The 12,766-nt window shown below is 36.8% G+C and overlaps 1 protein-coding gene across 1 annotated transcript; it reads right to left on the bottom strand.

Annotated features, from left to right (window-relative positions):
• Window positions 1–4,134: 4,134 nt before the first annotated feature.
• LOC122529197 lies at window positions 4,135–12,350 on the bottom strand. The gene is made up of 2 exons (XM_043655031.1): window positions 12,122–12,350; window positions 4,135–4,226 (listed from the first exon to the last, which is right to left on the bottom strand). The coding sequence occupies exons 1-2, from the start codon at window positions 12,348–12,350 to the stop codon at window positions 4,135–4,137; spliced, it is 321 nt and encodes a 106-aa protein (XP_043510966.1).
• Window positions 12,351–12,766: the final 416 nt, after the last annotated feature.

The following is a 12,766-nucleotide window of genomic DNA, read 5'->3' as shown; positions in this document are numbered from 1 at the left end:
ATTTTCGAATACTTTATTTTATACGATAAATACTATTATTCAACGATAAAGGTTCCTTCTTTAAATTGGCTGTAATTGTGGTTACCTACGACCCAATGATACCATTGAAGGCTAGCCCTGGATTGGTAGAGACTACTCGTCCTTGAAGAAGAATTTGAATTTCGATTTCATCACTGTGACTTGATAGACAACTTTAAATGTTTCAAAATTTCGTCAAAGATTTTATATTTTTAATTGAAGCACCCTGATCCTATACCTTTAAAAAAAGGACGTATATTTTAAAAATAACGCAGTAATTCATTAAATAAAAATTCTCAAGTAATCTGAAAAATTATACGTTTGCGATAATGACAAAAATTTCAAATTTTCTCAATAAAATAATTCAACTGTGTGTTCTATGAATCATTTTCGATCTTACGACGAATGTCTTTTAACTTCAAGACAGTTAATTTTAATTACCTAACGTTAAAAAAAAAAAAAAATAAAGTGTAAAATATTCTAAAAATAGAATATATATTCTACAAAAGAATATAAAAAAGTAGAATAGAAATAATCACTGTTAATAATGCCAGCTCTAATTTTACATTTCCCACTTTTTAATCGTGCTTGCCACTTTTTATCGCAATGGGAACAAAATTGCAGTATAGGGATCGCGGAAAGGCCGTTAATTGACAAAGAGAACGAAACTCACGACCGAGAATGACGTTTGGAAAATGTCGTCTATTACGAGAACGGTAGCACAAAAGGTTTAGATAACATGGAAACACTAAACACGATAATGGGGTTGCTTTAAACTGTTTAACGTACGGAGTGTCCATCGTCGAATGTGCTCTCAAGGAGAATAAAATTAAGTTCGGGCACGTGTACGGTTCTTTCTCGTCGAAAATGTCCCGGGAATACGTCTAAACAAAAATTCACAACGACAATTTAACGGCACGCTGACGAGAGTAATTCGTTGATTCGCCTAATTCCCGTTATAGCCAACCTTGCCCCGGATCGCGTCTCCGCTCCTTCGGGCTAATTTGTATAATTGTTTTTAACAATAGACCGGTCCACGGGAATGTGGTTGGATCGAGTCGTTGGACCTAGTTGAAGGTTCGTCTATCGAGTGTATACATAGTCTGTAATAAATGGTACCCAACTGAATTGTACGCTCCTCTATATAAATGAACATGTCTGTCGTATCTCGTTAAAATTCTGCGATACATTACGTTTGTTTTATATGTGGCCTCTGTTGCGTTCCCATTGTTAAATATTAATGACGTATTGTTCTGCAGTCGACAAAAATTGCCTCTAATTTCGTCTTTAATAAACGTGCATAAATTTTAAGAGGATTGGCAAGATATGATACGATATAATATAAAATACAAAAATAAAGCGTGATATAATAAAAATATATAAAACGAAGTATGATGTAAAAATGATGAAAATGGAAAAATAACTCTAGCGAAAAAAGTGAGAAAAAGATGTTTTTTAAGACGAGGAGGAAAAGTGGTGCGCTATTTTAGTAAACGAATTCTTTAAAAAGGAAAAACGTATTATTCAAATAAAAGAATGCTAATAAAAAAATCTTAAAAAGAATGCTAATAACCCTCGAGAAAAGAAGTCACGAAGGATGTCTACTATACAAGTTCCAATTTACGTAACAAAATACGTATATTTGAAACGGCCAACAGAAATGACGTGGCCCTTAACTTTTTAAATTATACATTTCTGATCGCAGAGAAATCGTTGCCCGTTGCATAACATCCCTTCCGAATCGTTTCAAAATTCCCCGGCAACTTCCTTCGGAATCTTTCGTAAAAATAAATTTTCAGAATAACGAAATATAACTTAGTAATCTCAGGATCCTTGATTCTTCTTTCTTCTCTTAGATTCTTGAGAAGAATAAAAGATTTAAAAAACAACGAAAATATGACTCATACAATCGAAAGAAAACGAGATGATATGATAATCTGTGTAATTAATTCTTGAACGATCGAAATTGAAATTTAAAAAGCTGAATTTCTGTCCTGACGTTTTTCTCTTTCTGACTTGTCAAGAAAAAAGTAGTCGTCGATCGAGGGGAAACGAAATAAAATTGAAATATAATATTTTCATTCAGAGCAGCATCGAAATTCAAATTAAAAAAAAGTTAAATTTTTATTCCAGCACACTTTTATTAACAACAACGATAATAATAACGAATAGTCATCTATCGGACGATTTTTCTTCTTACAACCTTTCTTCTCTTCTCCAATCTTTATTTCTTTTTTTCTCTTGTCACTTTTTGTTCCCGATCGGCGATGATCTTTCGTGACTTTTAATACGCGCGAATACGATGTCAGAGCGCGTGGCGGACGTTGGAGTCTTCAAGGATCAAGGTTAATCCGTGTACACGCGTTCGTTCGCGGCTTGCAACGACACTTCGCCGTACGTTTACAGTTATCGCTTAGGTATTGTGGAAATCTCAGTTTATCGAGCCGCGTTCCGCCGTAGCGGCGAATTAACATTTCAATTCCGACCGCTTACGCAACCGCGTGAACCACCTTTTCACGATAAATCATTCCTGGCGCTGGTTCACGAGGGTCGTGCGGTGGGGACGAGAGAGAAAGTTGTTGTCTGAACGTTCACGCGAGAATTTCTCGTCGATTCGACCTATTTCAAGACCGGCACAACCAAAAGTAAGGAAGCAAGAGTGAGCCGATCGCAATTTTTAGGAATATTTTCGTCGCTGGTTCAGTCAATTTGGCGTTTAGGTTAGGCATTCTTCTTAAAGAATTCTATGCATAAAATTTTATTTTAGAGGCACGTGTTACGTGTTATTATATATGGACCCTATTTTGTTATCCAAATGGACACATTTATTTCTAGCACTGATAAACTGAATTCTTCTATGGAAGGACAGTTATTGTGAGACGCATAAAAAAATAACCTGTCGTTGTCCATTCGTGGTCCACCATCGAAGAAATTAAAACAAGGTATAATCAGCAACATTTGAAAATAAAAAAAAAAAAAAGGAAAAAATTCAAAATAATCTTTTTTTTTCGTTAGTCTCCAGCTACTACTAATTTGTAATATTCAAATGAACAATCTTCTTGGCACACTTTTAGCATAGATAAATCCTTCCACGGAAGGACAAGTATAAGTACACGCTATGGAACACAGATAAAAAAAAAAAAAAAAAAGAATTCCGTGTAATCGTAGACAGAAGCGTAACGAGGAGATTAGGTCAATGACGAGGGAATATCGAAAGGAGAACGAAGCAAATGAAGAAAGAATGAATCTGGCCGCGACCCGTAAGAGGAGACAGTGGATGCTCGATTGTCGGACAGATCGTGAATCCTCGAGTTCGCTTCGTTGGCGATAGCATTCTTTTCCTAGCTGCTTCTGGTATTTCTGCCGCTGCTGTTGCTGCTGTTCGGGTTAGATGACTAACTGTCGTTTTCTGTGTCAAGGATACGAACTTTCGGTCAGGGAACGAGAAGCCGGTTCGTCTTTCACGCTGGACTTAAATATCTTCGTTAGTTGGACGTGGCGTCGCGCCGTTTTCTATTTATGTAGTTTTACTCTATCAGATTCGACTTGGTCGTTTCGGTTTGGTCTTCATTAAGTGTCGTTCAAAGGTCAAGGAGATTTTCCACGGTACTAGGCGTTTATGCATGTCTAGAAGAATCTGTAGAATTTCCGAGTCTCTCACGCTATTCTTCTATTATTAATCTTCTCTAAAATCTCAATAGTTCTGTCTCAATAGTTTACAAGTTGCAAATTACAAGATACCAATGGAATTCACGAATCCCTGGTCGGACTAGCGATCGTTTTCAATCCTTCGTTGTTTGACTATTAAATCAATCATTAAATATTAAATCTTATCAATGAACGAGTGAAAATAGCAAAGATGTCAGACGATTAAAAAGTGCAAAAATATAAGTGTCAGATCAACTAATCAGTAATAATAATAATAATAACAACAACAACAATAATAATCTGAAATTTCATTAGTAACGAGTCTAACCTGAAAAGGGTTAGAAGGTGCAAAAAGAATAAGCACAAGTGTCACTCGATGGTAAACGTTTTTGTCAGCGAAGAAGCCATTCATACGATTCGTCGACCACGCAATGATTTCAGCTTGATTTTCCGCGGTCGGCAGGCTACTTACGATAGAAGGTAACATTCACAACGTGAACTTTGCAAGGTTTCCGCTCCTTGACTCGTCAGGCCGCAGTCCTTGCTGACGCTTCTGTGACCTGTAAGTGATAACCTATTTCTCAATACGAAATTTATCTCCGACAAGAGAAAACAGAAATCTCTCGCGTGCGGATAAATACGGTGTTTGAAAGAAATTTTCCGTCAAAAATATTGAATGTAGATAGTCGCGCAGATAAGTGAATGTCGAGGACGCGCGCAAGTTCAATTCGAGGCGTTTGCAAAATTTTGTTTTACATTACAAGTAAAGTGTACACACGCGTGCGTGCGTACATTCTCGCTCAAAAGTGCTCAGAGTGCTCTTTATTCGTAATATTTGTCATAGATAACGAGTCTACGTTTTTTTTTTTTAGCAATTTTTTCAAAAACATTCGTTGGAACGTGTTTATAGTCGACTAATACTCGTGGCGATGAATTTTATACCTTTTCTTTCGCTTTCGATAAATACAATTTAACCAGGGAGGATTAATAATTTTCACAATTTTTCATATAATATGCACTTTTGTGGATGCCTAAAGAAAATTAATCAATCAATAGCGCATAATATGGGATATAAATTAAACGCGATAAAAGAAATTTGTTCTTTGTTTTAGTTGATTATTTTTTATTACGAAGAATGTAAAAATGACCATTTTCTACATAAATTACAAAGGAATTATTATTCCTTCCTATTAAGTTTTCGAATAGATTAGACAATTTAATATTAGGCAGGATTGTGAAGACAGGCACTGCGAAGAGCCTTCATTTATATTTTCTAAGAATATTTTATTATTGCACGAAATTATTTTCTGCACAGGTTTGTCATAAAGAGACTAACCACAGTGCAAAATAAAATGATCAAGTCAACAGAATGAGGAAATATAGGATTCACGACTGTCTTAGATGTTGCAATTGCCTCCTTACCATACCAAATCTGTTTCAGATATCAAAGAATGTTTTCATCGACTAAAAATATCACGGCCAGATTTCTGCTAGATTTCTAGAAAAATGCAAGATAGAGCTCTTATATTCTTCTATCGTCAGTTTCTTTAATTGCGTTCCTTAAAAAAAAAAATGTCAAGATACAAAGCTGCGTAAACATCCGCAATCAAACGGCAGCATCCGCAGCAAAACGTTTCGTTTATTTAACCATCGTGCTCGTCCATTATTCCTATCCCCGCTCGTGTCTCGCGAATTTTAGATCGCGCGTAAGCCTCCGACGAGTCTAAGGTCTCGACGAAAAATCCCGACGTGTTGCAGACTTGCGCCGTGCATGTCTCGTATTAGTGCACCCGGACAGAATGATTCTCGATAGTATAATGGACTACTGCGGTGGCTTCTATTTGCGGCAAATTGCATTATCTAGCGGCACGTGATACGGTGACGTGAGGTGGAGTCGATAAATCGTTCCTCCGCGCCGGGGTGCCGCGCGCCACGAGCCATCGATCGCAGTTCGCTTGGATTACGTGACGTCAATCGACCGCGAATATTCGGCGACGTAGCCGAAGAGGAAAAAAATTCGCGAGACCGCCGCGAACCGAACGAAATTCCAACGACGGCGAAATCTTTAAATCGGAATCGACTAATAAACGATACTAAAGTTACGAACAAGTAACTCTGCTGCTCGAAATTTTACACCTGAGGGCGGACCAAACATCTCTCTCTGCTGAGAGATAATAAATCCGTCATTTCGTTTGTTACGTATATTTTTTTTCAATCTTCTCTTTTCACAGACTTTTTAAAACGCGATGGAAAAACGTTTGATATCGTACTTGATATCGTGGCAAGTAATGTATCAATGATTTAAAGTTCTGAAGCATTGAACTTTTACTTTTTTTTTTTCAAATATTATGACCATTAGTTGTCAGTTTTTTAATTTTGCAATTACTGTTTATAGTTACAGTTTGTAGTTATTGATATAGTTTTGATCTTATTAGTAAGATTAATCTGAGGCTTAATTGATATGGTATACAGTAAATTAGATTCACAAGATATGCGAAAAAATTAAATTATATCGAAGAAATTGTAATTGTAATATCGCGTGTTTGATGACATAACAAACTCTTCCTAAACTTCCAATTATCTTATCAGAATTGTTATTCTAATTAATAAGGTCTTGTTAATGTAGATTAATGACTCCAATGATAAAAGAACTGTCGAAAAAATTCATATCAATTGGAGAACAGTCGTATCCGTAATATAAAATTAGATTACGTCGATTGTGCGTGCGTTTCGATATCGTATCGGACAATAGCATATTGTTCACGATCTGGTTGATGAAACCTGCGTTGATGAAAAAAGGTTGCGCAATCACAGCGTGTGAAACGATAATTTAGTTATCGTCCATTAAAACGAGCAACAAACATTAAAATTATTTCAAATCAATTAAAACTGTGTGCGTTCAATCTAAATTTTAAAGATATTATTTTTCTTTTTTTGCGCGTTATGTAATCGATAATAATCGACAAATCAATTAAAACTGTATGCGTTCAATCTAATTTAAAGATATTATTTTTCTTTTTTGCGTATTATGTAATCGGTAATAAACGACAAATCAATTTTACAGGCGCGAATATTTATTAATCGTTCGAAAATGGATCGCGTAGATCTCATTTCATATATATACACTTTACAGGAAGACCGAAATTAACGACTGAAAGATACGGGGTTTTCCGTGTGCCCGATCGTAAAATTTCATTTTTGAAACAACTCTCAAGGCCTCGGAATATAAACGCGTTTCGCTCGAAGGTTGCTCGCTTAATGTCATTCGTGATCGAACGATTCTCAAGCCGGAAGTAATTAACTCCGCTTCTTAACGATACACACGCATTTTCGCACACACGCACGACAATATCAATAGCGATACATATGCATATAACTGAGAATATCCAGGCGCGTATTTCGAAAAACACAAACGACATGAAAAACCGACATGTTTTGGACAAAAGTTGTAGGGCATTTATTATGCTATATCATGTATGTTTGAATGACATCGAAATCTAAAGATCAGGTTGAAACTTTCGAGCAGAAACCTACATTTTTTTATTACATATTCCTGTATCTGGCGGATATTCCGATAACCAATTATCGGCAAGGCACAAACATTTAAACTTGAATTGTTCTAAATTGAAATTTTCATCATTGAAAAATTTCTAGCAGTTGACTAGATTTTCGTGAGACTTGTAACGATATCATTAGCATCGTTCGATATCTGTCTCGAAATATTTCTTACATAACTTGTAATCTAATCCGCTGTCCAATCGACTTGGTCTGAATGGAAAAATATCACGAATAATATGACGACTCGTCGTGGCGAAATTTCGAGGAAGAGATACCAGATAGTACTGGCGAAAGTGAAAAGATTAATGACTGGTTGAGTCAAGTTTGAATTCAAGTTTCACTCGAAAGAGACGAATTAGTCGCGTACGTGTATCTTGGCTTTCCTTTGAATTCCCCTACGTATAGACTACGATATATTAATACCGAGTGTATAAAATACACGGATCTTCTAATATTAGTACACGGTTCTAATATCAATAGTGATTTCCTAACCTAGAGTATTTTAGTCCATTGTGTATACGTAAACACGGGTGTCTGTCGTTGTATAGTACGTCCGACAATATATTCAGAAATTAACATATATAGCTAGATATTAAAGTATGAAGTGCAGAACTGAGCTTTCGATTGATGTTACGCACGCGTTAACGCATAATCGCCGTAGATCGAGTAGGATTCTTCGAGGTTTGCGACAAAATTGCTCTCGACATTCTATTGTTTTTATTCTTTTCTTTTTTTTTTTTGCTTTTTTTTGATTCTTCTTGCTAAGTTTATGATATGTACATGTATATGTTTCAGCGTTAGCTTGTCAAATTAGAAATTTTTACACACTTTTTGCATCAAGTGTAAACTAGAAATTTAGAGAATTTGCAAACGAGACCCTTAAATCCCATAATGTGAGAAATTTTTCAATATATTACAAATAACTATTACAATATTACATACTTTTATGCAAATAATGTAATTATGACTATTTCAAAATAATCAAAAAATTCACTGTACCATTTACATTTGATATCGAGTTTAATTTGCTTGATTTAAAAATGATTTACTCTTTTCTTCAACGAAATATTTCTATTCTATCACCTACTACATATTTCTTGCTTGAAGATTTAAAAACAAGATCATCAATCACTACGACTGTGACGGGTGACGCGGCGATCGCACGTGTTAACGTGCTCCATTACTAATAACACGGCGTTAATTAAAATCTGAAAAATCTCGGAGGATACTTGTCGAGATCCAGCGGTGATCATCGAACGTAGTAAACAACGTATGCTTTAAACGCACAGCATGAACAATTCTATACATTAATAATTGCATAATTGCATGCGCTTCATACATATGCGATCAATCTGTACGCACGTGTCCGGTCAACAATGTGTTAACATATTTCAAGGTAAATAACATCGGTTGCTCCTCAACGCGCAATTAACAATCGTAACAGCGATCGCTATTCACTCGCAATCGTTGCGACGCCCCGTAAATCGCTCCAAAGATGGAGAAACAATTAAACAATCGACTCGCCGTTGCTTAAAACCGAAACACGCTGCTCTCCCCTCCGCTTCCTGCTTCCCATTTTCGAAAGCTCGGCTGGAACGTAATCGAAAAGAGCGAGAGATCGCGCGTTTCCGGCTCGAGTCAAGAATGAAGGCTGTCCTTGATATCAGAGTGCCAACAGAAACTACGAAACACATAAGACTAAAATATTTCAGCATGCTTCGGGCGTACACGATTCGTACACAACCGGCTGGGTGCATTATTGACTGTGTGCCAGACAGTGCCTCGATATACACAGTGTACGATGTACATATATGCGCGGTTGTTCGCGAAAGTCTTCGAACGCGAAATATCTCGAAACATTTTTGAGACACGATTGACTGAAATTGAGCGGCGCCGCGGTGAAATTCGAAACGAATTCGTGAAATCTGGCTTTTACACGCAGATCTCGCGAGGATCGTCGAACAGTCGGTTATTCGCGAGTCGGTTATTCACGCTATTAATGAGACTATTTTCAACACTAATTGCACGTTTTAAGTCCACTACTTATGCTGCATGCTAATTTTTTTTCACTAAAAATATCTTTGCAGCAAATGTGTTGCAACCGGTATAACCAGCTCGGAACTTTTAACGCGCCTGTAGAAAATTTGAATATACAAAAATACATAATAGGATATATACACGTTTTCATTGTTTTCACAAATATATATATATATATATATTTGCATAAAAATCCGCAGTATAATCACGATAGTCGTAACGATAATAAAATCTCGATGTATGCAAAGCTCGCAGTAGGCGCATAAAAGTTGTTTACAAGTGTTGTGAAATAATTTCGTGATGCATGTAGAAGAAACTATAACGAGTCATTTATTGCACGCTGATTTCGCTTTCTTTAAAGGGTGATATACCGTTTAAACGTGCACAGGCGTATTTTAAAGTCGCGACGCCGAGGCGGCGACTAGAGAAACAATGTCAAGACCTTCGATTTTAAGGATTTATAGAACGTAGAAGGGGGGTGAGGCAGATTTCTAATTGAATATAAAAATAGTTCACGGTTGAAAAATGGAGCGGGAAAGAGAACGGAGATGAATCAATTTTGTTGGAATAAACGCTGTGAGGATATCGAGCGATTCGATAATAATAAAGTCATTTTATTGTTGGCCGAAGAATTGAAACGGTATTACCTTTTGTTGAATTAAATCACGTTCAGTGGTTGAACGATAAAAATAACTTTTCGTCAATTGAAATGTTAAAAATGAATATTCCCAACAGAGGCAAAAGAATGTATCGTTTATTTGTATTTAAATAGCACTAGCATTTAGAATTAATCTTTTCCAGCGAACATTACACTCAAGCCAGATATTCTGATTAGAAGTGAAAGAGATCAATTCGATGGAAATATTTTCTTTTCACCTAAATCTTACAATTTTGTGAAATTTAAAAAAGTTAAGATATTAACGTTCAACTAAATCATTGAATCTGAGGAAGCGAAGATTTACACGTCGAAGATTATAAGTCGAATGTAATTATTGTCAGTAGTTGATTATATTCTGTCACGAACATAATTCAATATCAGAAGGTGAGAGGTTAAGTACGATCAAGTACGATCTCCTTTTACCAAAAACATTTAACAAAGAAGTAACAGAAAGATTGCGAAGCAAGTTTCCGGAATCCGGATTTTTCCAATTCACGCTCTGGAATTTTCGTTTGATTTCGTAATGTTCAGATTGTAAACGATGTGGCAGATGGAAATGCATACGTATCTCGGTGGAAAATTGAGGGACGGACGAAACTCGAGTCAATGAAATAAGTTTTAAGTCGCAAGATTAAGTCGTGCCTCGTATTATAGGCGAATGGATAGAAGTCAGTTTCGAAGTCGACTTTAACAACACTTTTGCGCACGTTGCTTCTTTTCACGTAACCTTGCCGCCATTATCTAACCAGGAAACGTCCTATTGACTAATATTGTTTGCAATACCATTATTATATCATCGCTGAGGTAGTCATTATTGCGCAACTCGGCTGTTGTTGCTGATACCTGAACGATACCAAAACGTTTCTTAAAGTTTCATTCTTCGCTTGGTTCCATCTCGTTTAAATTTGAAATTCATAGAGAAAAGAGAAAAAAACGAGAAAGAGAGAGAGAGAGAGGAATTTATTTAAATACTTTATTTTAACGTAAAAGTTTGCGTTTTGTTATTCTTATTCAATTTTGAATAGTTCGAATGGTTGAAAGATCTATTTAACTTCTTGGAAATTTATCATCACGATCGAAAATCCATCACTATGAAAGTAAAGACATTCAAATTGATTTTGAAATTTAGAAGTATAAAGTTTACTTTTAGTTTGCGTTAGGAATTTGATTTATCCAAGAAAATTATTGTCCATGATATTACATTTGGATCAGATAGAAAATTAATATAACTAAATTCTCTATAAATAAATGCAAGAGATGTAATTTCAAATATGCACGTACGTATATCTTTGAGAAATGTATCTATTTTCCAAAAGTAAAATTATAATTATTATACGATGATCACCAAGATGATTATATAGAAACGAATTAATAAAATTAGCGAAGGTCCATTTTCAAGAAAAACACGGAATCATCAAAGAAGTATGCAAGCTTTTAACTAGAAATGAAAGAATTAACTCTTCTTGCCAAGCTTTCCTCTAAATCAGTTTATGTTATAGATGCTACCAAGGTACTAGAAAACTCTTGTTCAGGAAATATATTGAGTGCAGAAACATCGAGCAAAGAAATCAATTTATCAGTTCTCGTAATGGTAATCTTGTCGAAATTTATGCAAGAATCATGAACTTTTAGAAGCTTGTACCAAAACAATTTGAAGCTTATTGCTTATCTTACGATCAACACGTTTGCACACACGTATATCTATTAACACGTTCAATCGTAGCTCCAAAAATATACGTGAGATCTAACAGATCTATCCCTTTGAAAGCGCCCGAATCTGACTCAAAATCAATTAGAATTTCTCCTTGACCGACTATATCTGTTTAAAATTTATTCCCTCCCCCTACTCCCACGACTCGTTTATCTACGCTTTCTTTCAATAATTTCGAAACATCACCTCGTGAAAATAATTCCAAATTCTCCAACCTTCTAAAACAATTTCCTCTAAAATCACCCTGCTGAATTTAATTCATCAAAATTCTTCCGCTGATATATATACACAGCCCACGAAATTTGTTGGCACGTCGAAGTGTTTATCAATACCTATCCTCCCGCTCACCCTCCCCCGCCCCGCCGCAGTTCGCTCGGGTCTCGCATCGATCCCGGCGAATGCCAAGAACGGCTGGTTCGATCTCGCGGATCGCCCGTGACCCTGGCTGCACTTTCCGCGCGCAACCCCCGTGCGGGAAATTGCAATCTCACCTTCGCTCGACGGCAATGCCAGCCAACGACCTTGGCCTTGCCCGAATAAGACGCAGCCTTGACGAGCGGCCGATCGATGCGCGCCACCGCCACCGCCACCGCCACCGCCAGAGCCGGTGCAACTGCAGCCGGGGGGAGAACTGGATCCGGACTGGTTCTCACGTGTTCCCGGTTTAGATGCATCGCGTGCTTTCGTCGTATATGCCACGGTACGTCCCGCCGGCCACATCCTCCAAATCTCGATATCCTCGACGTCTACGTGTGGACGATTGTACGCGATGGAGAGACTGTAGCTTCCGTTTGGTCTCTCCCGTGGTTCTTCAGTTCTTTCTTTAGAGGCAGCTTCTCTCGTTCGAGAGAACGACGAAGAAGCTCGCTTCGCTGCGTTTGTTACGGCGCTTTGTGCAAGTTCTGTGACTCAGCGATATCGCGACTCAATCTATGTATATGTATGAATATATATATACATAAAGAGAGAGAGAGAGAGAGAGAGAGAGAGAGAGATTTCGATCGCTGCCAAGATTTTTCGGATTTCATTATTTCCGATGGGGATAGGTGGCATTGAACGTGGCTACATTCTTATTTTACATTTCTGAAGATATAATTCAAAAAAAAGAGAGACAATATTGGTAGAAATGCTAAACA

This window comes from Frieseomelitta varia, unplaced genomic scaffold (assembly GCF_011392965.1).
Source record: "Frieseomelitta varia isolate USP_RPSP 00005682 unplaced genomic scaffold, Fvar_1.2 scaffold_280, whole genome shotgun sequence".
NCBI lineage: Eukaryota > Metazoa > Arthropoda > Insecta > Hymenoptera > Apidae > Frieseomelitta > Frieseomelitta varia.
This window is presented reverse-complemented; position numbering and strand designations above follow the sequence as displayed.

Coding starts and splice junctions, on each gene's coding strand:
- LOC122529197 (XM_043655031.1), bottom strand. CDS start 12,350: ATGTGGCCGGCGGGACGTACCGTGGCATATACGACGAAAGCACGCGAT. Junction 4,227..12,121: donor GGCATTGCCGTCGAGCGAAG/GTGAGATTGCAA, acceptor TATCACTTACAG/GTCACAGAAGCGTCAGCAAG.